The sequence below is a fragment of the Tripterygium wilfordii genome, chromosome 2, assembly GCF_013401445.1.
Source record: "Tripterygium wilfordii isolate XIE 37 chromosome 2, ASM1340144v1, whole genome shotgun sequence".
Lineage (NCBI taxonomy): Eukaryota > Viridiplantae > Streptophyta > Magnoliopsida > Celastrales > Celastraceae > Tripterygium > Tripterygium wilfordii.
This window is the reverse complement of record NC_052233.1, coordinates 9,158,623-9,185,149: the sequence shown is the minus strand read 5'-3', so window position 1 is coordinate 9,185,149 and position 26,527 is coordinate 9,158,623. Positions and strand designations below refer to the sequence as shown.

General features: G+C 38.3%; 4 protein-coding genes across 10 annotated transcripts; 2 read left to right on the top strand and 2 right to left on the bottom strand.

Moving 5' to 3' along the window:
• Positions 1-10: 10 nt before the first annotated feature.
• LOC120011012 lies at positions 11-5,165 on the bottom strand. Its single transcript, XM_038862012.1, has 5 exons — positions 2,296-5,165; positions 1,860-1,953; positions 1,018-1,127; positions 377-459; positions 11-135 (listed from the first exon to the last, which is right to left on the bottom strand). Exons 1-5 carry the CDS (start codon positions 5,163-5,165, stop codon positions 11-13), a joined length of 3,282 nt encoding a protein of 1,093 aa, XP_038717940.1.
• A 1,190-nt stretch (positions 5,166-6,355) lies between these two features.
• On the bottom strand, positions 6,356-7,687 carry LOC120008131. Its single transcript, XM_038858660.1, has one exon. The coding sequence runs from the start codon at positions 7,646-7,648 to the stop codon at positions 6,377-6,379; it is 1,272 nt and encodes a 423-aa protein (XP_038714588.1). The 5' UTR covers positions 7,649-7,687; the 3' UTR covers positions 6,356-6,376.
• A 622-nt stretch (positions 7,688-8,309) lies between these two features.
• LOC120007840 (replication factor C subunit 1-like) lies at positions 8,310-19,517 on the top strand. 7 transcript variants are annotated; one of them, XR_005470258.1, is made up of 24 exons: positions 8,354-8,534; positions 8,616-8,688; positions 8,996-9,121; positions 9,767-10,234; positions 10,322-10,389; positions 10,645-10,720; positions 10,802-10,863; positions 10,962-11,113; positions 11,540-11,694; positions 11,811-11,999; positions 12,118-12,239; positions 12,321-12,531; positions 13,857-13,910; positions 14,792-14,961; positions 15,649-15,739; positions 16,355-16,536; positions 16,666-16,705; positions 17,042-17,166; positions 17,338-17,410; positions 17,640-17,732; positions 17,820-18,066; positions 18,778-18,831; positions 18,992-19,293; positions 19,330-19,517. XR_005470258.1 is itself a non-coding variant. In XM_038858347.1 (23 exons), the coding sequence occupies exons 2-23, from the start codon at positions 8,686-8,688 to the stop codon at positions 19,174-19,176; spliced, it is 2,943 nt and encodes a 980-aa protein (XP_038714275.1). In that variant the 5' UTR covers positions 8,310-8,447; positions 8,616-8,685; the 3' UTR covers positions 19,177-19,517. The 7 variants fall into 7 exon arrangements, 6 of the variants coding, with proteins under 6 accessions (XP_038714275.1, XP_038714248.1, XP_038714267.1 ...); XM_038858347.1 differs by having other exon boundaries at positions 8,310-8,447; positions 8,999-9,121; positions 18,992-19,517; XM_038858320.1 differs by having other exon boundaries at positions 8,310-8,447; positions 18,992-19,517.
• Positions 19,518-21,822: 2,305 nt separating this feature from the next.
• Positions 21,823-26,090, top strand: LOC120007881 (succinate dehydrogenase subunit 6, mitochondrial). The gene is made up of 3 exons (XM_038858358.1): positions 21,823-22,104; positions 24,484-24,586; positions 25,565-26,090. Exons 1-3 carry the CDS (start codon positions 21,952-21,954, stop codon positions 25,717-25,719), a joined length of 411 nt encoding a protein of 136 aa, XP_038714286.1. The 5' UTR covers positions 21,823-21,951; the 3' UTR covers positions 25,720-26,090.
• Positions 26,091-26,527: the final 437 nt, after the last annotated feature.

Here is a 26,527-nt window from a genome sequence, read left to right as displayed (position 1 = left end):
AGAGAAAGACTTAGAGAGAGAGAGACTCAGATGATTGAGAGAATGAGTGGGTGTGAGTGCATCCATCTCTAACCGTCCATTCTTTCTGTGCAGAGATATTAACTTTTGAGAATGTTATAGAGAGATGTGCCAAATCTAAGACATTTAGAAGAAGGTTTAATTCAGTGATATCACATAGATCGGATCAACAGTTGATATCTCTGTTATTCCTCGTAAGCATAAGATTTTGTGTGCATCATGTGACACTTGTGGAGCCGATGCTAGGATGTTAATAATTTTTTGTATTTAATTTACTATATATTTTACTTTTTGACCTTTTTTCACCATTGATTATGACATCTCAACACCCTTAAACCTTACTGTCTGTCGATGGTACGGTTTTCAACTTTCAAGTTAGTCTCCACTTCATTTCCTCCCATTGGTCCTTTCTGTTCGTTTGTTGCAATCAAACTAGAATAGCTATAGTTGAAAATTGAATAGTAAATAATTACTATATTATGAGGTTTGATTCAACGGCTTGAATAATTCCCATTTATTTCTTTTCTCTTCATGCATGTATTGCCTAAGTATATGTGTATAGGGTAGCCAAGCTGAGGCAGGTATATTAGCTGGCTAGGTTTAAGGTTTAAACATTTATCTACATATATACATATCCTGTTCACAAATACTTGCAATTGGGCATGTGCACAGATTAAGTAAATAGTTTAACCCAATTTCATAAATCTCTTAATGTTAACATTCGGAAAATTATTTATTTGATATTAGTGGGATTACTGGGATATATATATACACCCGAGTTCTCAATGAACAATTTATTTGATTTTACGAGAATAGGAGGTAGCCTGGTTGATCAGGTTGTCTGCCCAAAACCTTGAGGTCCAAGGTTCTATTCTCACCAATGGGTTGGGATTTGAGTAGTTTTCATCCGCTGTGATGGCCTTCATGCCCCTCGGGCATGGCTTAGTATGTGTGTAGCCTATGAGACTTTCAAAAAAAAATTTATTTGATTTTACAGACATTCGCCTTTTGTATATACTAAAATATGAAACAGATTGACGTTCCATTGGCTCTCGGAAACAACTTACTTCTATAGCATATAAAATTACGGCGTTCTCATGTGAGCAGTACTATATATATTCTCAAGTAAATAAACTAGTTATCAGTTTTTTATTTCATAGTTTGTACAGATTTCAAATGGAACCCAAAATAAATTTTTATGAGTTTGAATAAAATTCGTTAATTAAAAGTCCTTTTTATTATTATAACTCAAAACAAGAAGTTACGATGTATCACTGCAAGGACAGCGGCACCATGTAGCTGAATGTTTAGAGGGTTTTACATCTGTCTTCATAATCAATCGATATCCCGCGTACCATGTAGGTAGATTGGTTGTTAAAATGAGCAACAATTATTTGGGCCTGTACTAGCATTACTCTTAACAAAGAAGTTACGATGTATCACTGCAGATACATTAAATCTAGTCATTTTATGTTAGTCTCCAAAAATATAGTATTTGTTATTAGGCCCTGCCTAGATCAATCAACCAAAAACACCTTTACCAGCATAGAAAAATTTACTAAAAATGGAGAATTGAAAATGAAAAGTCAGTGATCAGCCTATGACTTTCTTCTTCCAATTAAAGTTTGTGAATGCTTGCACGAGTCTCTAATCTATACTTTAATTAGTGATTACTGATTAATTACTACTATAACTTGGAAAATTTTGGGGATCTTATGTCAAATCCTTCTGGGCTTCTTCTGCTTTGATCTTTGATGGGCTAGGCCTACCCCAAAGTCCAGGATGAGATAAGGTGTGGATCATTATTGGGCCTGAGAATAGATCCATGAGACTGTAAGGACCAGAACAAGGCCCATATTTGGGTCAGCCTGATTTGAGACAATAAGACAAACACATGCGATGAGGCCCATGACAGAAAACCCAGCCCACTTGAAGCTGACGTTATAAATGCAAATGCGTAGGAGATAAAGTTCATGGGCCACATAAGCCGAAAATATGGCCCATTATGTGATGGGACCTAAAGTCTAAAGAGGTCGAGAAGCATTAAGGACTCGTTGAGGTCGGGCCATTTAATATGTACGGAATATTATATTTTTTTTGGAAAGCGGCAGGGAGGGGATTCGAACTATGATCATCAGGGTTATACACATTATTATCCTTACTACTCCAACTAATGGCTCGAGCGTAAGGAAATTTATTTATTACCCAAACACTTGTATTTTTTTTTTTGAAGAGAAATTCTATTAAAAAGCGCCAGGGAAGCACTCAAGCAAATACAAAGAGGTGGTGGATACAGGGACTTCCTCTTGGAAAATACATGAATTATAAGAAAAAGACAGTCTTCCCATCAGAGCAAGAGCATTCGCTACTCTGTTTTGACTTCGAGAGGTGTGGATAATGTGGTGATCCACCAAGGCTATTAAAGCTTTAGTATCCTCAATCACAAAACCAATGGACGAGAGAGGCAAATTGTTCCCACGAAGGTCATTAACCACCTGAAGGGCATCGCCTTCCAGACAAAAAGGAAACAGGAGGTGTTCCGTAGCCATTTGAGCCCCAAAAAGGAAAGCAAGCGCCTCAATCATCACCGGACCCCCAGCCGGCGAGACTCTTTTGTAACCCGATAGATGGACGCATCCACAAGCATCCCTAATAATGAATCCAATCCCAGCCGAACTCTCTCCTTGTTTCCAAGAACCATCCACATTGACTTTGTACCACCCATTGGTTGGAGGGGTCCATCGGGAGGGGGTGGAAGCAGAGATAGTAGACTCAATTGGGCTTACATGACTACAACATTCAATAAAATCCCCAATCAGCTTGGATGCTTGACACACAACTTCAAGAGGCTTCCAAGACTCATCCCTGAATGCAATCCCATTCCTTGCTAGCCAAATGTGATAAAGAATACTAAACAGCTTTGTCATATCAGTAGGGGTTAGGATTTCCAGCATATTTGAGATCCAAGAGCTAATAGAGAAGACAGGAAGAGATAAAGCAATGCTCACAAAATCACAGCGATTCCACATATCCACAAGGGCAGCACAGTCACGAAAAAGATGAAGAGAGCTTTCGTCACAACTACCACACAAATAGCAAGAGGTGTCCAGAGAAATACCCTTATGAGTCAAATTGACTTTTGTGGCAAGACTATCATAGCTTAATCTCCATGCAAAGAACTTTATCTTGTTTGGCATTTCTAACTTCCAGAGGCGAGCCCATTGAATGTGATTATGTTGCTCTTGTCGTAGAACTGGGGCTCCCTTAGCAAGCCAATAAGCTGATTTTATTGTGAAACGACCCTGGGTATTTTGAGACCATACTAGGGAATCTTCTCTATTGAGGCCATATAAGGGGATCTGCGTGATGGCGGCCACATCATTTGGGGAAAAGATTTGGCCAAGCAAGGGGTCATTCCACGATCTAGATTCAGAATCAATAAGCTTACTAACTTTCAAATTGATGTCATTTCCCCCAATTGGTGATTCAGGAAGCCCGTTAGGAGAAGAAGGAATCCATTTATCATTCCACACTGAAATTGTCGCCCCATTACCAACTCTCCAATGAAGACCTTTCATAAGAATTTCACGCCCAGCTAACATAGAAGACCACACAAAGGAAGGCGAATGACCCCTAGAAGCAGCAAGAAAAGAAGTGTGGGGGAAATATCTGGCTTTTAAAAGTCTGCTGCATAAGGATCCTGGGTCTTGGATAATTCTCCATCCTTGCTTTGCAAGCAGAGCAAGATTAAAAGCTTTCATGTCCCTGAGACCCAACCCTCCATCTGATTGATGATTACATATGGTTTTCCAGCCCACCCATGCTAACTTTCGTTCTCCGTCTCGTTTACCCCACCAGAAATTCCTCGCCAATCTGTCTAACTCTTTGCATAAAGAATCAGGAAATTTATAAAGGCTCATGGCATAACAAGGGATAGCCTGAACTACAGCCTTGAGGAGGACACCACGGCCTGCCTGAGATAAAAACTTTTCCTTCCAGCCTGATACTTTCCTCCACACTCGCTCCTTTATGTAACTAAACATTGCTTTTCGGGATCTAGTTACCAAGGCTGGAAGACCCAAGTATTTGGCATCTTCATGAAGGCCCAACATACGAAGCCGATAACGCAAAGCCAACTGATCATGAATGGAAATATTTTCGCTGAAGTGAACAGATGACTTCTCTAAATTGATACTTTGGCCGGAGATTCTTTCATATAAAGCGAACAAATTCAGAACTTCATCCGCTTCAGAGAGATTGGCTTTACAGAAAAGTAAACTGTCATCCGCAAATAACAAATGAGAGATTGGAGGAGCACCACGACAAATACTTATACCATGAAGGGCTCGAGAAGCCATAGCCCGGCGGACCAGATGAGAAAAACCCTCGGCACAGAGGAGAAAAAGGAAGGGAGAAAGAGGATCTCCCTGTCGAAGGCCTCTGGTCGGCTTAATAAGCCCATGAACCGAACCATTCAGCACCACTGAAAAGGAGACAGAAGTTATACATTTCATAATAGTCTCAATCCACTTAGGAGCAAATCCAGAAATTCTCATCATCGCCTCAAGAAACCTCCAATCTACTCTATCGTAGGCTTTGCTGAGATCCAACTTTAACGCCATAAAACCTTCCTTTCTTGATCTGAGCCCCTTCATGTAGTGAATACACTCATTTGCCACAATGATATTATCTGAGATTAAGCGGCCAGATATGAAGGCACTTTGAGATTCAGAGATAATTTTTGGGAGGATTCCTTTCATGCGATTGCACAAACATTTAGAAATGATTTTGTATAGGACATTACACAGGCTAATTGGTCTGAAGTGGGATACTGCTTCAGGTTTGTTAATTTTAGGAATCAAAACAAGGAGGGTGTGGTTTATCTGATCACAAAATCTCCCTTCATTCAAAAAATTAAGCACAGCTGTCGTAACTACCTCTCCCACAATATGCCAGTATTTCTGATAAAACAGAGCAGGCATGCCATCTGGTCCTGGGGCTTTCGTAGGAGCCATCTGAAAAAGAGCTATCCGAACCTCTTCAGGAGTGAAAGGGGCTACCAAAGAAGAATTCATATCCTCAGAGACTAGACACGGATAGTTATCAAAACAAGCTGGGAGAGACTCAGTGGTAGTTGACTGAAACATATCAGAAAAATAGGAAACCACTAAGTCTTCAATTTGAGTCAGATCAGAAGTGGTACCACCGTTAGGGAGTCGAAGGAAGTTTATGGAATTTTTTCTTTTGCGTTGACTGGCTTTTTGATGAAAAAATTTAGTATTGCGATCACCCGCTTGGAGTCAATCTTGTCTGGACCTCTGTTTCCATCCCAATTCCTGGCAATATAATAATTCGTTAATCTCCACTTCCAACCTGCGTTGCTCACTGTTCCCTCCTCCAAACCCGGATTGGTTTCTAAGCCAGTGCAACCGTTTCTCTAGCTGTTGGATTCGTTTGGGTAGACTACCAAAGGTTTCAGACTTCCACATCTTTAACATGTCTGCACAATGATTAACACGATTTGAAATAGCCTGAATGCTACAATCACCCCGAGCATTCATCCAAGAATTGGAGACCACATACTCGCAATCAGGGTGCCTAGTCCAATACTCCTCAAAACAAAAGCGCCTCTGCCTACGCCTATTGTGATTAATAAATGGCCCCATGTTGGCATAGAGAAGAAGAGGAGAGTGATCAGAAGCTGTAGTAGAGAGATGATCAACACTAAAAACAGGAAAGATATTCTGCCACGAAATAGAGGCTGCCACTCTGTCTAGGCGTTCCTCTATCAGGCCATCCCTCCATCGCCTATTACACCAGGTATAAGGAGTCCCAGTGTGCCCAAGATCCCGCAGGTTACAATCATCAAGAGTGTCACGAAAATTCTGCATGAGAGTTTCAGATCTTTGGATAGACCCCCTAATCTCCCGAGCATACAGAACTTCATTAAAATCTCCTCCGCAGAGCCATGGAAGCGAGGAAACAGAATGAAGATTTCGCATAAGACCCCAGAACTCTTTACGACGGCTGGCCACAGGATGGCCATAGAAGCCAGTGAACCTCCAGGGCCTATCCGAATTAGGGTTTATAATGGTATCAATGTGGTTAGATGAGAAAGACAAAAGCTGAACATCGACTGAAGACTGCCAAAGTAAGAGAAGGCCCCCACCGAGACCAACGCGGTCAACGGGAAGACCATTAGTGAAATGAAGCTTACCACGGATTCGCAAAGCATCAGAATAAGAGAGCTTGGTTTCCGACAGGAAAACCATATCGGGATCTTGATGTCGGAGGAGCCGACTCAGAGCTTGAACTGGCCGCGGGTTCCCAAGCCCACGACAGTTCCAAAATAATATTTTCATGGTTCCCGGCGTGACTGAGCCTCCTCAGCCACCGCCGATATGATATTTGAGCAATGAATGACCCCACTGTCCAGGGTTCGCATGCGTTTGTTACCATCAGAGGCCTCCCCAATCCCCATAGTTTCCACCTGCAAATCTTCAAAGCTATGCACATCAGCTTTTCGTTTACCTCCTGCTACCCCCCATTGCAGAGAATTGGTCTGGGTATTTTTGGGAATCCTCGCTTTTGCTTTGAGTCTGATCCGCTTAGTAGAAGCACGAGAGGATGAGGTGTTCGCATCCGGATTTTGGTCAAGTAGCATTTGTTCTTCAGGACCATGATGGTCTAGATCTTGACTGGGAGCCTGAGATTGATCCGGAGTAGATTTCTGGGGAGTGAATGTCCCCTTTTGAGGGGGCTGTGAGTTTTCCACAACTTTAGAGTTAGTTTTGCTTGGAGTGGCCTGTGTAGTTGAGTTCACTGAATCATCTTTATCCCCCGTGCCTTTTCCCCCTTGTGAATCTGATGTTGAACGGGCCTTTCGATTCCACGTCCGGTCAGCTACTAACCACGGACCGTATTGTCCAGAGGACGTGGTACCTGCTTTCACATCATCAAATTTTCTTTCGCACCTCCTTTCATCGTGTCCCACATACCCACAATAGTAGCAGAAATCAGAGAGTCTCTCGTATTTCAGATTGACCCAAACACATTCGCCATTAGGAGTTTTCACTCGACAGCCCCTTCGAATGGGCTTGCTCAAAGGAAAACTGGCTCGGAATCGCAAATGAGAGTTCAGTAAATTTGCTTCCTGTCGGTTATCAGGAGAGATGAATGAGCCTATGGTGTTGCCAATCAGAGAGGCCACTGAGTGGGTATGGCAAACTAGAGGGAGCCCCCAAGCTTGTGTCCATAAGGAAATTGAATCAAAAGATAGATTTGTTGCCGCCATTCCGATCTCCCAGCGCTTTAAAACCAGCATATGGTTGTCAAAGGACCACGGTCCTTCTTCCAGGACTCGTTCCATAGTAAAGTCATTTGGGAAGAGAAACTGATATACATTTGGCCCTATGATGTTTATTCGCACATCTTCACCGACCCCCCACGCCCTTCTAATAGTTGATTGGAAAGCTTTGCTGTTGATTATTTTTGGGGCCAAAATCTTCCCTACCGCGGAGTGGGGAAAATTTTTTAAATTTTCTTTGATCTGATCTGTTGCTACCTCTACAATTGCATCTTCCTCAACTGTTAGGGAGAAACTTTCCATTGATTTGAGCACCGACTCCATCACGCTGCCGCCGCCACCCACTCCCTGGAAACCCTAGGAGAGAAACTCACCAAAGTGAGAGAAAACCACCACACGTGGAGTCTTTTTAAACTATACAACGTACCATATCCCAAACACTTGTATTACTATCTTCTTTAACCGATGCATCCAAAATGGGTATTGGGTAATTTGTACTATAACTTTTTAGGTTATGAAACTAGTAAATAAAAAGGGTAAGTTATACTATAGTCTCATAAAAAAGGTAAGTTATGATTACAATTTCTATAGGACCTTTTTTTAAAAAAAAAAAACCCATTAAAAATAGAAGTTTGGAGAAAAAAATTTGATGATCTAGTGATGTTTGTTTTTGTATGCAGGAATTACAGACACGCCTTTTATTTATTTTATTTTTTTAAAACATGAAAAGTGAATTCGAATCCTGATTATCAAGGTAATACACTCCATCATAAACGCCTTTTATTAGTTTATAGGAAGTGCAATGAAATGACGAATTCATTCCTGATTTCCAATTGATTTGTTGAGTAAATTTTGTTAAATTAATTTAAGTTTGAATTAATTTCAATTAGCTAATAATGAACAAAATAAATTTTAATCCATTGAAAAATAAAAACGAAATATCGAATATTGACGTGGACCGCTTTTTATGGTTTGTATTGTCGCACCCAAAAATAAAAGAGTCGGAGCGCGCCGTTTCGAGGCAAACCCTCATCAGTTTATCGTGTTTAGTTCGGGTCCGAGCTCTCTCCTGCTTGCACTCACAGTCGCAGACGTTCAGCGTTGCCGGTTACGTCTTCTCAGGGTCTTCTCTTGCTTAATTTTTCTTTAGGGTTTTTTCGCTCGTTGTTTCTTTTATATGTGGGGTTGCCATTGTAATTGAATTAATCGAGTAAGTTACAGTCGGCATATTGATCATACATTGCGTCGTAATCGCAATCAACCACTTACCCGTTGCTGATTTCTTATGCAGATCGTGTTCAGAAGTCGAAGTTTTTGAGCAATAGGGGCTTGGGTTACTTCTAGTTTTGTAGAATTCAAATATGGTGAGTTGGGTTTTGTGTTTTTCTTTAATTTTATTCACGCTTTCTTTTTTTTTTTTTTCTCACAGGAAAGCAAGAGAAGAAAACTGGAAAAGCATAGTATTAGCTTAGAGTTATTCATATGTGCAATACTCGATGATTTTTCTATTTGGTACTTGGAAGGGATGGTAAAGAATAAGTAATAGAGTAGGAGACTGAGACATTTTCTTCAATATTTAAAGAGAATTAATTACAATGGGTTAATGTTAGAAAGGATTAATGTTGCCGAAGCTTTTTGTTTGAATATGTGGGGATTCTTTGTGGCTGACAGCAGGGTGATATTAGAAAGTGGTTTATGAAATCTCATGACAAAGGCAATGGAAATGCACCGAAGCCTGTGCAGCCTGCGCAGAGCGATTTGAAGAATCCTCCTCCAGCTGAGTCACTGTCTGAGCCGGTGAGTAATTTATCTAACCATGCACACATTTATGCGGACTTTGTGGTTTATTTGTTTATTTTTTTGACTGCATTTGGAAACTTTAGCATTTTCAATTAGGATTTTATAATCTGAAGGTCAAATAAACCCCGAAATGGATGTCAGAGATTTATATTCTTTGGTGTGGTTTTTTTGGTTATTGTATTATAAATAAAACCTTTAGCTGGCTGGTGGTTAAGAAAGTTCGGGAAGAAATAGCAACCGTTGTCAAATTACTAAAACACTGGCCTAGTGGTGATGGTACACTCTGTCCCCTTCTAATGAGGATAGGGGGAGCTCCGCAAATTCCAATGAGAGTGGAATTTGTAAATTTTGAAAATTACTATGTGATTGTGACTGTGACTTTTAAAATATAGCGTGCGGTTTTGAGAACATTTTAGATTAAATTGGCCATTCTATTCATTATATTTATCATCATCAGAGCCTTATTTCCAAACATCTTGTGGTCAGGCACATAAATGACTATTAAGAAAACATGCTTGACAACATTTAGCTTTCTTTGCATTTTAAAACAGAACTTATAGTACTTTTTTTTCCTTCATATCTTTGACGTCAGTTCTAAAGAACGATGCTTCTTGATTTTGCTATTATTTGCACTAACTTTAGGTGAATGGAGGCCAAGTAAGTTCAGGCAGAAGGAAAACCAGCAAGTATTTTGCGGCAGACAAAACAAAGACCGAAGACAAAATAGAAATAGAGGAACCCTCAGTTAAGAGGAAAATAAAGAAGGACAGTGGTGAATCCCCAAAACCCCCTCCCTCAAAAAAGCTGCATAAAGTTGAGGATGACGATGATGACTTTGTGCCTGACACTAAGAAAATTTCCATTAATGTTACTCCTAGTAAGAAATTGAAGAGTGGTTCAGGTAGGGGAATCACACCGAAACTTGTAGATAATGATGGAAGTGATGAAGATAATGTTAAGGATCGTGAATCTCCTCTTAAAACTGGTGGAAGGGGGCGTGGTGGTAGGGGTGCAACAGGGACACCAGCTGGTGGGAGAGGGCGAGGTGGTGGGCGAGGTGGCTTTATGAATTTTGGAGATAGGAAAGATCCTCCTCACAAAGGAGAAAAGGTAAAGGAATTCTGGGAATGTGTTGATCTAACTAAGTACAATATTGTATAGTTCATAGTTGTAAATCCGACCATTTTGATGTCTCAGGAAGTTCCTGAAGGTGCTTCTGATTGTCTAGCTGGCTTAACTTTTGTGATCAGTGGAACTCTTGACAGGTATTTTTCTTTGTATTCCATTTTTGTTTCCCTTTCTATTATATTCATTACTATGTAGGAAACGTTTTTTATATTGGTTTCTTAGATGCATTCATAGTTTACCTGTAACTTTAGTTACTTTATATATAATCTCTTGGTGTATCTTTCATAGTACATTGGGATTATTGAGTGTAATTGCAATGATGGCTTAGCCGTTGTATGCCCATTAGTGGTGTTTTTAGCATTGAGAATCTACTACACTGCATCTCTTAACAGTTTGGAAAGAGAGGAAGCTGAAGATTTGATTAAACGGCATGGGGGTCGCGTGACTGGATCTGTCAGCAAGAAAACGGTCATTGGATACTTCTCACTTCTTTTTGGCTAGGATTCGCGCATTAGTTTTGGCATGGTGATTAACACTGTCTGTTTGCAGAATTATCTTCTATGTGATGAAGATATCGGAGGAAGAAAGTCTGAAAAAGCCAAAGAACTTGGGTATGCTATCCGAAATCATAGCACCTGGAGGTGTTTCCGTTAATGTTCCTTGCTCCTTGTTTGCTTCTATTTGCATCTTAATCTATTTTCTGGTGTAGTACTGCCTTTCTCACAGAGGATGGATTGTTTGATATGATACGTGCATCGAAAAGTGAAAAGTCAACGACTGCACTAGAAGAGTCAAAGAAATCTGCTGAGAAATCAGTTGCATCTTTGCCAAAGAAGAGCCCTAAAAAGGCGGAAATTAAAAGTATGCTCCTAATATCTCTATTCTTCTGACAAGTCCTTTACAAATACAGTAAATTTGTTTTGTAGAAATAGAGAGGTTAATATGACGTGCTTCTTACTCTGCATGAATAGGTTTTTAATCAGCTTTTGTTAGTTGATTATTTGGCTGGGAGTTCTTTCCTGTTGGAATTTCTTGCCCCTTATTCTTTCACCTACCATACAAGCGAAACTTTAACTTTTGATATTTCGTGTTGTTGCATTGTGGATAGTGTATATAGTGGCCATAACCAGTTCCTTTTTATTGTTGTCTGTTGTTTTGTGTTCACATGTTTTTATTGCGACCTTAAGTACTTCAGCTTGTTCTAGCTCCTGTTTTTTGTTGTAGTATTTTCCCCCTAAGTTTTTGTATGAATCCTCCACAAAAGTTAGTAAATTGTTCGCTGCACAGGCAACTCATTGGCAACAAATGTGGTCCAAAAAGGTTTAAGCTCAGATACCTCCCTTGCAAAGCAGAAAGAAGTGAAGACACAATGTTCTTCCTTGCCTTGGACAGAAAAGTACAGGCCAAAGGTTCCAAATGAGATGATTGGGAATCAATCTGTGGTATGTGTGTATGCATCATATTTCCTCTATTAATTGTTCAAAGTTTATTTTCCTATTTGAGCATGCAGCCGTGCAGGAGCATTGGAAGCAAAGTATCTCAATGTGGTTTTGTGCAGGTTACCCAACTTCATAATTGGTTGGCACATTGGAATGAGCAATTTCTGAATACTGGAAATAAAGGAAAGGGAAAAAAGCAGAATGACTCTGGTTCCAAAAAGGCGGTTCTGTTAAGTGGAACACCTGGTATAGGGAAAACCACATCAGCAAGGTTGGTTAGTCAGATGCTCAGTTTCCAGGCTATCGAGGTAGCATATCTTTTGCTAGAAGTTATTGAACTTGGAGTAGCAGTTCGATGTCCAAATACAATTTTATATTTATCGTCTTGGTGATGGTTCCCCTTGACCATTCTCGTATGTTCTTCAGGTAAATGCTAGTGACAGCCGTGGGAAGGCTGACGCTAAGATCTCTAAAGGAATTGGTGGAAGCAATGCAAATTCTATTAAGGAGCTCGTAAGCAATGAAGCCCTGACTTCCAATATGGATAGGTTGGTTTCAATCTTGTTATTTTTTGTACATGAGGAAAAATTAGACACATTTTATTGTTAAGCTAATGACCGATTGAACAGCATGTCAAAGCATCAAAAAACAGTACTCATCATGGACGAGGTAGATGGAATGTCTGCTGGAGATAGAGGTGGAGTTGCTGATCTTATTGCAAGCATAAAGATATCCAAAATTCCTATTATCTGCATCTGTAATGACCGCTACAGTCAGAAACTGAAAAGTCTTGTTAATTACTGCTTGGCTCTCAACTTCCGGAAACCGACGAAACAACAGGTTTTTTTCATTATTGTTTTTTCATTTGAATTTTAATGTTGTATTTCAGGCATAGATGATGGATAAATGGTCGTAGTTTACACCGCAACTTCGGAGGAAGTCTAAATGAGATAAATAGCAATCAATCAATTTTATTAAATTCACCAGCAATCTCGTTGTGGTGGGTGTTCTGCAGTTTGCTAGAAGTTCCATGCTTCTACTTTTACTTAAACGGGCATGCACGGTGGACATACTTTTGTACACTATGTGTGCAAGCACTGGAGTATCGGCCAGTATAATGTTGCTCCATTGCAACTTCGCATTACATGTTCAACTGACGAACAGCCTCCCAACAATGCAGTTGTTGCATTAGATTGCCTTTCTTATGAATTCATTACTTTTTGATTGACAAATAATGCTTATTTATTAGATTTCCCATTAAAATTTCTTTCTGGTCTCAAACAGAAAAATATTCTCTCTGTACAATTATTTTATGGGGGAATTGTTCCTCTTGCTGATCGTTTTGATCTAATCATCCTAGGCCTAAACTTCTTCCTCTATGATATACAAACTTTATCTAGTTATGGATGTAAACAAATCTTTAAACTAAACTATTGCAGATCCCCAAACACATTTTCAATTGTCCATGGCTTCTTAAGACCATTGAAATGCTTACTTTCCAATTTTAACAAAAAACCTTCAGCATTATGTCACATATTGTTCCTAGTTGGAACTGGGCTTACAATGAGAATAACTCAGGAGTAGCTTCTCATCACCTTTCAATAATCGTGTGTCATTGATTGTCTATTATAAACACATAGATGTTGCTCTGATTAGGTGATTTCGGAAATAACCACCTTCACATTGGTCTAGTGGTAAAAGTGGTTACCTTGATGTGCAAGTTGTAGGTTTGAATCCCCCTTGTCGCTGACAAGTAAATGCATTGAAAAAAAAGTGGTTTCAGAAATAGTTTTGGGTTAACAATCAAACTTGATGGGAATTTTATGCATCCACTGCCCCATCAAACCTCTCGCTTCGCATGGTTTTGGGAAAGTGATAAAGCAATTCTTTCACGGTCTTTCTATTCTCCCAGTGTGCAATGCAAATGCGGGGACATCTTTTTGATTGGAACTTTTGTTTAATATCTTAATTTTATTTTAGCGAACGCTATATCCTAACGAAGAAATGTGCATTTTGCAAGTGCTAAAGCTAGTGTTTCGTACCTGAGTAGTCAAAGTGGGTGTTCGTTTAAGTGTAGCGTGGATTACTTAAGTTGTTGTTTTTTTTCCTCCAAAAACTATCGGTGCACATTTTGGGTTACTAACACTGAAGTTTGTGTATGGTAGATGGCAAAAAGATTAATGCAAGTTGCAAAAGGAGAAGGTCTTCAAATTAATGAGGTACATCTTTGTATTAAGAGTTTACTTGATTTAGTAATTTGGATGTTAGGCATGTAATCCTATGTCTACATCATGGTAATGCGTTCACAGCATATCCTTTGCATGCGTTTACAGGTTTCAACCCATGCATTAGAAAGAATGGTTATCTTGTATTTGCATTCAACAAGAAACGAATAAATAAAGAATTAAAGAATGTTTATCTCATGTTATGTGGAAGCAGCCTCTCCACATAAGTTGTTTACCCTTTTTTTAATAAAATTTCATGTTAGTTCAAACCACTGTCAGTGAAGTATGCAAAACATAATATACTATTTTAAGGCAATGATTTGAAAATTTAATCTGTGAACCTTTGTTCCAATTATTATTTTTATTGAAGTGAATAAATGTCAAAGTCTTCAGTATTGGTTATGAAACATCATCTTTACTTAAGATGATCAGGAAGATTATCAAACATCATCTTTAGTTAAGGTGGTCAGTAAGATTTATGTGATTGAGACCACAATATCTTCTCTATAATTTCAAAACTACCTGATCAGTTTTGATTGCTAAATGTTTTGTTTAGATCTTTTTTTGGATTTAGTGAACGTGGTAATGAATGAGGATTTGAGGATGACTCCATGTCATTTTTATTTTGTCGAGCTGTGCATGTCACTAATATCTATGTTTCCTCTTCCAGGAGCATATTTGAATTTAATGGCTTCTTCGTAATACATTAAATGCCTCTAGTAACGTAATGTCTCTGTAAAATGATATTTTTCCTCCATAGGTTTGTCAGTCATGTAGCTTAGGATTATACCTTGGAACTATTGCAGATAATTAATAGCTTGAGAAATCTTCTTCTTCTTGTTCTTCTTACTCCTCTTGTTTATCATTTTTTCCAGATTGCTCTTGAGGAACTTGCAGAGAGAGTGAATGGAGATATGCGCATGGCACTAAACCAGTTGCAATACATGAGCCTCTCTATGTCGGTTATTAAGTATGATGACATTAGACAGCGACTACTAAGCAGTAGGAAGGATGAGGATATCTCACCATTCGCGGCTGTTGATAAGTACGTAAGATATTGATATCATTTCATTGTTTGTGGCTTTGGATAATCAACTTTAATGATTTTCTTTTTTGGCAATTCTTTTTTGATAGCATTTCACTGTTTCTGCTTATCATGTATATTTGTATGTCATAATGATGGTGCTGCTGCTATACCAATCTGCATGGTGTAGTTTCTTACTTTCTTCTTCCTCGGTTCTATGATGTTATAAAATGTTAAAAATATAAACCAAAATCAAAGATCCTTGGCTCCTTGTTTCTCTACTTAATGTGGTTGCTCATGTAAAATGGAGTCTGATATGTTTTGTCTGGTGCCGAAGCATAACGTAGTTTGATTATCTTATTATGTACAGGGGCAGACAAAAGAGATTAATTGAGTAAGGTCAAATTTAGTGGTATTAGGAGGCCTATAGCCATAATGTATTGATTTAGTGGTATTAATTTAGTTTAGGGTCTCAAAACTCTCTCTTTTTTTATTAAGAAAGTTGGCCATCCTGTTCTTGATCTTTTACAATTATTTTTTTACTTTCTCAGTTCTTGTGAACATTAAGGTGTAGCATCTATGATCTATATATGTTTTGTCTTGTGAGATTTATTCTTAGTAGCACACTGTATTTCCAAGAGTTAAATCATTTCGTAATGAAAATATTATAATATTCAAGTATAACCATGCAAACTCAACTGGCTACAGGCTGCTTGGCTTTAATGGGGGGAAGCTTAAGATGGATGAGCGGATTGACCTTAGCATGAGTGATCCTGATCTTGTTCCTCTTCTAATACAGGTTTTGTTCTTGGCACTTGATAGTTACTGGTTCCCTGAAGAATGAAACATGGAGCCTTCAGCTTAAAAATCAGAACTTTGTTTGCTTTTAGTTTTCATTTTGATCTGAGATTAACACACTTCCTATGTTATAATTTGATTTTGGTAATATATGAAACATTTTTTTTCCCATAAGATACAGTTCTGTCTAAAGGTCAGCATGTATAGTATAGATAACAATGGATAACAATGGATTGGCTAAATTCATCAATTTGAATACTGAATGCTGGTGCCCCCAATTTCCTTGACTTACATTTCAAAATTGAATGAGAAACTCCTACCTGAGTGTGGAAACTCACTAATCTAGATGCGAGATGCTGTTGAATTTCTTAAGTCGCTGTTTATGGACGAAATCTAAAAGGAAAGGTGTCATTTTCCATTGTATATTCTTTTAGTTGTGCAAGATTTCGTCACTTAGACTAATGTTTGCCATTGTATCTTAACTCTTACACAAAAAAAGGCAATGTTTTTATTTTCTATTTTTTTCGACATACATTTTCTAATGTAAGGTAATGTTTTGGAATTATTATTTGTTTGCACTCACATCTTTACATGCTTTATTGCAATTGTATTGCAGGAAAATTATATCAATTATCGGCCAAGTTCGGTTGGTAAAGATGACAATGGGGTGAAACGTATGAACTTGATTGCCCGTGCTGCTGAGTCTATTGCTGATGGTGATATAGTGAATGTGCAAATTCGAAGATATAGACAGTGGCAGCTCTCTCAAACTGGATCCTTGGCTTCTTGTATCTTTCCGTATGTATATGAGTACTTATTGAAATATGAAATATGGCTTTGAAAACGGAAGGTGCTGTTTTCTTTATTTATTTATTTATTGTGTATTAATTAATATTCTCTTGTTTGTGCTGTTTTTTTCTGAATCAGTGCGGCATTACTGCATGGACAAAGGGAGACACTTGAACAGGTAATGGATGTCTGTCATGGATTTATCTTCACTATAAGGCATTTGTCTTCTTGGCCTAGGAGAATTTGTTTACTTAAAATTTATCATTTTAGTGTTTTTATTTTGTCTCTGTTCTCTTTTTTAACTGTGAACTATCTGGTTCTGTGATAGACTTAGATGTTTACGTTATGTGTTATCAATTGTATTACCAATCGGTTTCCCTTCTTCTTAGTTGTATTACTTATTATTCTGATGTTTGGAACTGGTGAATATGTGGTTTTTTTACTTCTCAGTTTTGGGTGGAGTTGTTTGCTATATAATGAGATTTGCACTTAAAGTTTGGCCTCATATGTGCAGGGAGAACGTAATTTCAATAGATTTGGTGGTTGGTTGGGCAAAAACTCGACAACGGGCAAAAATTTAAGGCTTTTGGAGGATTTTCATGTTCATTTTCTCTCTTCCCGTGAGTCTAATGTGGAAAGGTAATTATGTCTTTTGCATCTGAACTGGTTTCTTCAACACTGTATGACATTTATTTCCTGTATTTCAATTCTAGACCTGTTGTATTTTTTAAGTATATGATGGTGTTATTTTATCTCCATTTTGTTGCCCCTAAAAGCTGATTAACTATTTTATTTTTAATGAATTGATAGGGTGACTCTTCGTCTTGAATATCTTACTCTTCTTCTTAAACGAATGACTGATCCTCTTCGGGCGCTGTCTAAGGTTTATACTATCTGATTTCAATTTTTAGTTTTTTTTCGTTTTTTTTGTGAGAAAAATGTGGATAGGTTAGCATATCCCAAGGTTAATACTGCTTTGTGCTCTACTGAAAAACAGCAAGTACTATCTCTGGATCTACTTATTGTCCATTTGGAGCGGAACTAATATTTTTTTTTTAAATTAACTTTATTTTGGGTTTTCATATTTGTAATGTGAATGAAATGATGACCAGGACAAAGCTGTTAAGGAAGTTCTTGAGTTAATGAATGAATACTCGATAAGTCAGGAGGACTTCGATGCTATTGTTGAGCTATCAAAATTTCATGTATGCCTTCCTACCTTGGACACAACATTCACACATTTGCCTTTGTCAAATTTGAGATCTTTTTGGTATGATTGCCTTATGCATCAGGGACATACAAATCCACTGGATGGAATACCACCAGCAGTCAAATCAGCTCTGACAAGAGCATATAATGAGGGAAGCAGATCCAGGTTGGTAAAAGCTGCAGATTTAGTCGCACTTCCTGGAATGAGAAAGGCCCCTAAGAAGCGGATTGCAGCGATCGTAGAACCATCTGTTGATGAATTAGGACAGGAGAAGGTTGAAACATTGGGTGAAAGTGAAGAAGAAAGTTCCTCAGACACAGAGGACTCAGGTGAAACTTTTCTGGATTACAAGTTGACCGTTCTTCTGCATCCAATTATTGCATTAAGCTAAGCTTTGTAGAACAGTTTACCTTGATAGACGCTTATGGCAAATTGGGAATTCTATACGGCACTCTGTTCCCTCCCTCCTGAACTGTAGGGTTATGCATATATAATGATACATGCACCTAACATAGAAGTGGATCATCCTAAGTGGTGATCCTTGTGTTTGCCTTGCTCAAATTTTTGGCTTGGTCAACTTTGCTCTTATGCAAGCATGCCTGCATGGACGAGATACCTTATACAACCAAATCTTCCGTACCCAAAAGGGACATCAACTGAGCATTTTTTAGTGCTCTGATGAGACTGATGACTAAATGGTTATCTTAATTCTGTAATTAAATGGGTCAGGATCTGCTCTTATTTCTAGTCACATAGTTCATTTATGCAATGCTGGAACTTCTAAATGCTTTTTTTTGGTAAGTTGGAACTTCTCAGTGCCTTTAATAGAATTTCATTTTTCATTGGAAAAAAGACATTTTTTTCTACAAAATTGATTGTTATAAAAATTTAGTCTTATAAAACACTTAAAACTATCTTCTTCTTCTTCTCTCTCTTTGAAGGAAGAACTACATAGATAGGATTGCTCTGGGTTCCTGATACGTGGGTTTGAATACATTCGGATATTATTGTTCATTATCCATATTTTCTCTTATCTGCAGACACTGCCAATGGAGAAAAGCTGCAGTCGGAATTTCAAAGTTTAAGTTCAAAAGGTTTGTGATATTTCCTCAACTCATTTGAATTTATATGTAGAATATGGGTTCGCTATTCATTTTCCCACTTGAGTACTTAGTATTTGAATGCAATCCATCAAGTCAAGAAAGGTGGGTTGATGAACTATAATTCATTAATTTGTGCTTATATGTTATACAGGAATTCAAGTACAAGTGGAATTGAAGGGCGCTGATTCAAAGCCCAAAAAGAGATCAGCAGGCAGAGGTAAAGGCGGGGCTGGCTCTTCACAAAAGACACCATCAGGTAGAGGAAAAGGAGGATCTGAATCATCAGAAAAGAAAGGTGGGCAGAGTTCAGGTGCTGGAGCCAAACGAAAGAGATGAAGTGGAAGAGCCGAAGAGTAATGGGGAGATACGTATATAGCTTTGAATTTTGTTTATGCTCGTGCTAAAAGGTTTGCCTGCGCATTATTACCCATTTTCTGTTCAGGGCTGGTGAGGGTGGTAGGATAATGTGGCATCAAAACTAGCTCGAGGCACATTTCCTTGCATGTAAATTTTGCTTTGGTTACTTTTTGAGCTTAATAGAGGAGAGTTTCCCTCATGTTTGATTAAAACGCCTAGCACGTTGTGGCAGGGAGGCGGTTTCTGACATGATCATAGACTGAAAATTATCAATTTTTTTCATTTTCTTCTGATGAAGCTCATTTTGCCTCTCTGAGACTTGACTCATCCAGGGTGGTGGTAATCTTCATGGCTTAAGCCTGTGCAAGCCATCTGGTGCCCTACGGTGTCGGTGGAAGTACTGAAAAATGGTGGCATCATGCATGAGGAGGCGATGCTGGATATGTTATGAGCTACATTTCAAACCTATAAAATTAAATTTCGTCGCACTATGCACCCACATATGAACAAAAATGGTATGAATTACCGATTAAAAGGGTTCACCATTCATCCAACAGTTCAATCAGATCTGTCCATTAGAAATGCGGCAGTGATAAACATACATAGAGTTAACATACATTGGGATACATAATGACATGGCATGCTGACTAGGAGGTTGACTGGGCAAGTTTGAAATTCAAAATACAAAAAAGTAAAATAACATTTGTATATTATTTTCCGATTTCCAAGATGGAAGCAATCAAAGCTCTGTGAAACCGTATGCGAAAAGCTTCCATTATCCTCCCAATTTGCTCTCAACCACTCCGACTGTGTTAACATCTCCGATGACCATTTTTTGACTCCGGCGATGATCGACTAGACAGTATTTTCGAGTTCGCGTATAAGAAGGACAAAATTCTGGGTTGATCTTGCTTGTGTTGGCTTAATATCGACCAGCAATACACATACAAGGGTAAAGGTATGAACTTTGAGAGTTCCATTTGTTTCTAAACAATGTATTTGCCATTTTTTTGTTGTTTTCGGTTTGAACCTACACTGCCCATTATTGAATGGTTTAGTTTGGTTTTTTATGGGATACATTTTGTATGAAGAGCAAATCTTTGATTACACTACCATTTTGTTTGGGAAAAATAACCACAAAATCATTTTGTGGGCAGAATAAATCATTGATTACACTACCATTTTGGTTGGTTATAATAGTGTGGGGTTAGGTTGTTATAATTTGTTTGTTCGGGTGTGATGCATTTGAGTTTATTACACTACTATTGTGTGTGGGTATCTAAATACGCTGCCAATTTGAGATGTTGAATGGGTATGTTTGCTCGGTTTCAGTGTGTAGGGAACTAAAAATGGTTTATTACACTACTATTGTGTGTGGGTATCTAAATACGCTGCCAATTTGAGATGTTGAATGGGTATGTTTGCTTGGTTTCAGTGTGTAGGGAACTAAAAATGGTTTATTACACTATCATTGTGTTTGGGGTATAAATACGCTGCCTATTTGACTAAATACACTAAAAATGACTAAATACACTGATATTTCGTAATACATTAACATCTGGGAAACAAATACACTGTCAAAAGCATAATGTATTAATTCATTGCCATGATAACAATCATACTTGACAACAAATGGGTATATCCATTGATAAAGTCTCACAACGAAAGACATACCAACTAAAATTTACACCAAAAATATTTTTGATAAAGATAGGAACCCACTTTCATTCTCCAAGTACAGATTGTCAGTTATATAAATACATTTTATTTTGGTAGTGTAATTAATTAATTACACTATGCTGATATGTAGTGTATTTATGCACTGTCATACTAAACTCATAACTAACATGCACACACACTCTCTCTAGATCTTTCAATTCTCTCTCTACAAAGTTTGTCAAACGATGGTTTAAAACAGAGAGGCCAACCACCAACGATAATCGAATCACAAGATCTACGAAGAAAAAGTCGGATGGGCGGAACAAAGTCGGACTATTAACAAGCAACAAGTGATCGCACGAACCTGTAGCTTTGATTCTGTGGAGAGAGAAGAAACACAGTAAAACCAGGTATGACCCATAACTTTGATTATGTGGAGAGAGAAGAAAAACAGTAAAATAAAGTACAGGGCAACATCAGAACTTTGATTATGTGGAGAGAGAAGAAAAACAGTAAAATCAGGTACAGTGCAACATCAGAGAGAGAAGCGGGAATCAGGTGAGAGAAGTGGGAAAACAATCTTGACATTTAGGGTTTTGTGGGACTTAGTCTATGTGGCATGCTTAGTTGGCATGCCACATAGATTATGGATATTATGTACACCAAATATTATGTATGTATCTCATTTTCCTTAGAAATGTGTAAAATCCGATTTGTTTTTGAATTGGGCCGAAATGTCTGAAATCTAAATCATACAATTTTTGGTGTTTGAACTTTGAAGTTTGAACCATGGGGATACAGAGCAAAAAAAGGGGCCGGGCTCGGGCATATCTTTCTCGGGCCCAAAAGGGGTGTTTGAATATTCTTGGGCTTAAGGGTCAGGCTCTGCTGGGCTTTTGTGGTTACTGCACCGCGAACGGGATAATAAGACGCAGCTGTAAAGCATCGTCAAATTGTAAACTAATAATAATTGACAGGCGATTTCGTGATTTCGATTGGGGGAGCGGGTCTTAGCTTTTTGTAGGCTCTTCATTCTTGAACACAGTGGTGCGAATCGGACTGGGAATCGGAGAGGCAGAAAGTGTAGATTTAAGAATGGGAGATTCCGCAAAAGAGACCAAATCCTTCTTGAGGGAGACGTTTTCGTTCCTTGAAAACTATACACGGTTCATAGATCAGCCCCTGCCTCGCTGGTCGTCCTCCGATGTGGACGAGTTCATCGCCTTCGATCCAGTTCATGGCCCCGTCGTAATTATATTCTTCTCTTCTCTCTTAGCTTATTCGTTGTTTGCATAGATGCTTATGTGTTCGTTGATTTGTTTCGTGTTGAAATTTCTGAATCAGTTCTGCTTCTCTCTTTGTTGCTGCTGTTTTTCTCAGTGTTTTTTTTTGGTCATGTATTATGTTGAGCCATGCCGTTAATGAAGTCGTTCGTTTAGCGATGTGACTGTCCTTATGCTTTCCTGCTAGTTACTGTATGCATCGCGAAGCATCGTATGATTGTTCTTTAGGTCGTTTTAATTTTTATTGGAGGATATCAATCTGGATTTACAATATATGTTGTGCTTTTCTTCTGGATTTATATTTTTCAAGCTTCGTCGTCTTCGTTGATTAGTTGTGTTTGATGCCGAGTTCTTCAAATTTAAGTTCTTCTTAACCAACTTAAAGTACCGTCTCATATTGGGGATGGCTTTCAATTGTGTCGTTAACATGTTTTTTATATGTTCACAGTTATGTCTGTAGATATACAGGTTATTGATGTAACTTGAGATTGGATGGAACCTGTGTCTTGATATCAACTTCAACTCCTCTCTAAGTTGGTTATTATATGGGGCCATTATATTAGTCTCAGCGTCAGTGATTTTTGCTGACATCAGTGACATCCTAATATCCCCAAGACATAAATAACCTCTGTTCTCCAACTTTTTGAACTTGTTACTTGTGTCGTGTCTGATCTAAAGAAGTGGAATTATTTATATGTGATTTGGTGTCTAATTAAGTTGAGTCCTTCTCACTGATCTCAGTTCTAAGCTTAATAAGGTATACTTGTTAGTACACTTGTAGGACATGAGAAGTGGAAAGTGGGTAGAAGATTCATTCCTTTCTGTTTTGTTTAAGTTTACATTTGAAGGAGAATGATATGGGGAGCTACTTTCTAGGTTTTACCTGGTATCAGCGATTCAGCGCATTGAGTCTGTTCCTTTTTCCAGATTGGCTACCCCAATTTCTGTCTCTCAGTACTACTGTGCTTCAGCCTCTCTCTCATATCCGAATCAGGAATACCCTTCTCCACCTGACACAGAGCAGAAGCATATCATGAAGAATTAAAATGTTGACCTCTGAATGAGCAAGGCCCCTAGGTAAGGTAGGAAGGTTTATGATAATTTCTCGAAACTTAAGGTTTAGTGTGTCTAGCTACAGTGTTGAACAAAATTTTTGCATTTCATAGGTGACAAGAAACTGTTGTGGTGTGGATGTGTGGAATCAGGTTGAAACAAACTGTTCTTTTGTGCTGGAGCCTGGAAATTTTGTAAATTGGTTACATTTTGGAATGACCTTCCCAGCCCTTTAAAATTCAGTTCTCTATTTTATTTACCCTATCAAGTGATTACATGCCTATGCGGATGAGAATTTGATGGGGTCAGTTGGATCATCATTTTCACTGGAAGAAGCATTGTTGTTGGGAAGTTGGTTATTCACGATGTTAATTGAGGTTAGTAGCTAGATGTGGTCAAGAAACTGTGTGGAGGACCATATCAAGTGGAGGCTTTTGAAGAGTGTGGTCAAATTCTGGTCGCTCAATTTCCTGTTGAAGGTGATATGGGAGTATGTTTGGCGATCAAGGTCCCATTCTTTCCTTAGAAAGTGATGTTGAAAAGGATCATCACATTAAAATATTTTAGAAGAAAGAGGGAGTCTAGGTATATAGACATTTTTCTTTGCCAAAAGGCAGTTTATACTGCCATGGAAAATAGCTTTACAGAACATGGGTGTCTCTTTGGTTACAGTGGATTCAATAAGGACAGTATTTAGTGCTTCCAAGTTATGTTTATGTGTGTATGCTTCTTTTTTGAGAGGAGTTGGGTTTGTTGAGGAGGGGAGGGGGGGGGGGGGGTTAAGTATATGATATTGATATCTGAGCCAGTTTTATTTTATTTATATAGAAGGTAATTGGATTTGTTCTTTGCTGTTGTGGCAGACTTTATTTTTCCTTTTACTGCAAAAGATGGATGTATGTTCACTTTTACTTATTTAGTTTTACCAGAACCATCTTGGTGGAATGTCATATGGGATTCATATGATTAAGTTAATTGTCATGGGCCCAGAATGATTTCTGTGCTGTTGATGAAAGTATCTCGTGGCATTTGTAAAACCACATGACCTCGGATTTCTAAGCGGGAATTAGACTTTTGTTGAGAAATCTTTTAGAAACATTTTTCTTTGCTATTACTAATGTATATATCTAGCTTCAGTTGCTAAGCTACTGTGCATCATATTGAACTACCAATGAACTTAATTGTCCCTTAATGTCATTGATCGTCCAATTGAATTTCACATTTTCTCCAAGATGTATTTTTCCTCGTTGCTGATGGTTGAATTTACGGTCCTCCCTGCTCCTCTTTCCAGCTGAAAACTGCCAAGGAAGCAACAAAGTTTGGCATTACAGGAAGCATTATCGGAGCTGTTTCAACTGCTGGTATTGCTTGGAAATACTCAAGGAGTCTGCATGGTACTTTACTGTCTCCACTTTTTGGTTGCTTCACAGCCCTATTTTTATGGTAGAGGCACTAGTGCTAGAGAATGTTCTTGGTTATTCATGATAAAAGTGAATACAAAGTAAAAACTTCTCAACAACGCTGACCTTTCTTCTTGTCATCTTGTGTGCACTTCAAGCCTTTGCAGTTTGCACTTATTAGAATTTCGTGTTCTCTGATTCTGTTTACTTTGAAGCTTCATTGTTATTTTTAGTTTTAGCGAGTCCTTTTGTAATTTTTTAGGATAAGTTCACATCCTGGAAATTGGATGTTCTGGGTGCTATTTGCTTTGCCAATAAAATATGATAATGTCATTCCAGTAGTCTATAGCCTTGTAGTCTAATGGCATCTCCTCTCCCTCTAAAGGATGGGGTTGAGTTTGACCCACTTGGGTGCGTGAGCTCCCTACTAATCGAAAATGATGTAACATAGGTGGAAAATATATATATATATATATATATATATATATTGAGAACCCCAGGTATGTAGGCACCTATTTGATTAATGGTATTTTAATATAAAAAAAATCACTGTTGGTTTTTGGTGACATGCTTTTTTGTTGTTTTTGAAATCACATTTGTGTATGTTCATGTGCTTGCATTTTTTAGCATATGAGATGCACATGTTTAGTTGTTTTAAGGGCATTATTGGTCAATCCTTTTGGATCTGCACTCTGGATGTAACAACGTTGACATTTTGCTATCATGTGTCTTTGTTGTTGTTGGATTTACATTTTCGACCTGTGAACAACACTTACTGCAATTGCAGATTACTTTTATTTTATGATGCAGACTCGTGTATAATCTCTGAGATTATTTCCTTCTATGTTTCAATATAAACATGACAAGATCATGAAATTAGACTTAGAAGAAACGTTACTGGAAGGGGAAACTGTAGTTTATGGATGGGAAGAAGTAACGTGATTATTTTGCTTTCCTTATTCTGTCTGACAGGTGCTGGGCTGTCCTTTCTAGCTGGAAGTGTTTTTGGTTGGACCTTTGGACAGGAAGTTTCAAACCACGCTATGCAACTTTACAGGTTAAACACCTCTGCTGCACAGACTAAGTTCGTCGAGTGGTGGCAAAACAAATGTGAGAGGCAGTCTTAACTCAACTTGCTGTTGGACTTATTCTCAAAACTTTCTTTTCAGATCTGCAATAATAATTAAATGTGCGCGTAGAAATCTGAGGGTTTGCCTTTGCCTTACATTGGAACATCTCACCCCAAGTTAGAAGGTCAGGATCATTTGTATTCCTTTTCTTGGAGAGAATCAATAAGAATGCAACTTCTTACGGTTCATGTTAATCTTGGCAGTTTCTTTGTTCTGATGATGGAGATTTTTGTTGTAGAGCCTATGGCTCTTGGATGACATGCTAGTAGAAACAGGTTATAATGGGATTGTAGTGGAAACTTATGGACTGTGCACCCAGAGTTTGGTGCTTGTTTTGTTGGCTTTAATATAGATCTGTTGGATCTCGAGTGTTTTGGCCTTGGAAGTCCCGTTGAAAGTTATTTAATCTCGGTTCGTGTTCCTGTCTAGGCCTGGTCTCTTGTTTGGTCACTGCTTTAGCATTGGTAATAATATTGTTCTGGGAACTTGGGTAGAACTTGGACGATGATGTTGGCTCAAATTGAAGGATAGTTTTAGTCACACCTCGGTTTTTTCTAAAAACACCCCAGTTTATCAGCAATCCAATTTTTTTAGAACTTTCCTAATAGGACCCAAAGTACAGAAAAAATTAGAAAATTTTACTCCATGCCCATAACAATGATCAAAACAGGGGATTAGTTGCATTACTATTCAAAAACAGAGTATGCAATTCATTAGTTAGTGCATGCTTAGCAAAATTGAACAAAAAAAAGGGCACCTAATACAACTAGTTACATGATTCTCAGAACAATATGGATCAAAACAG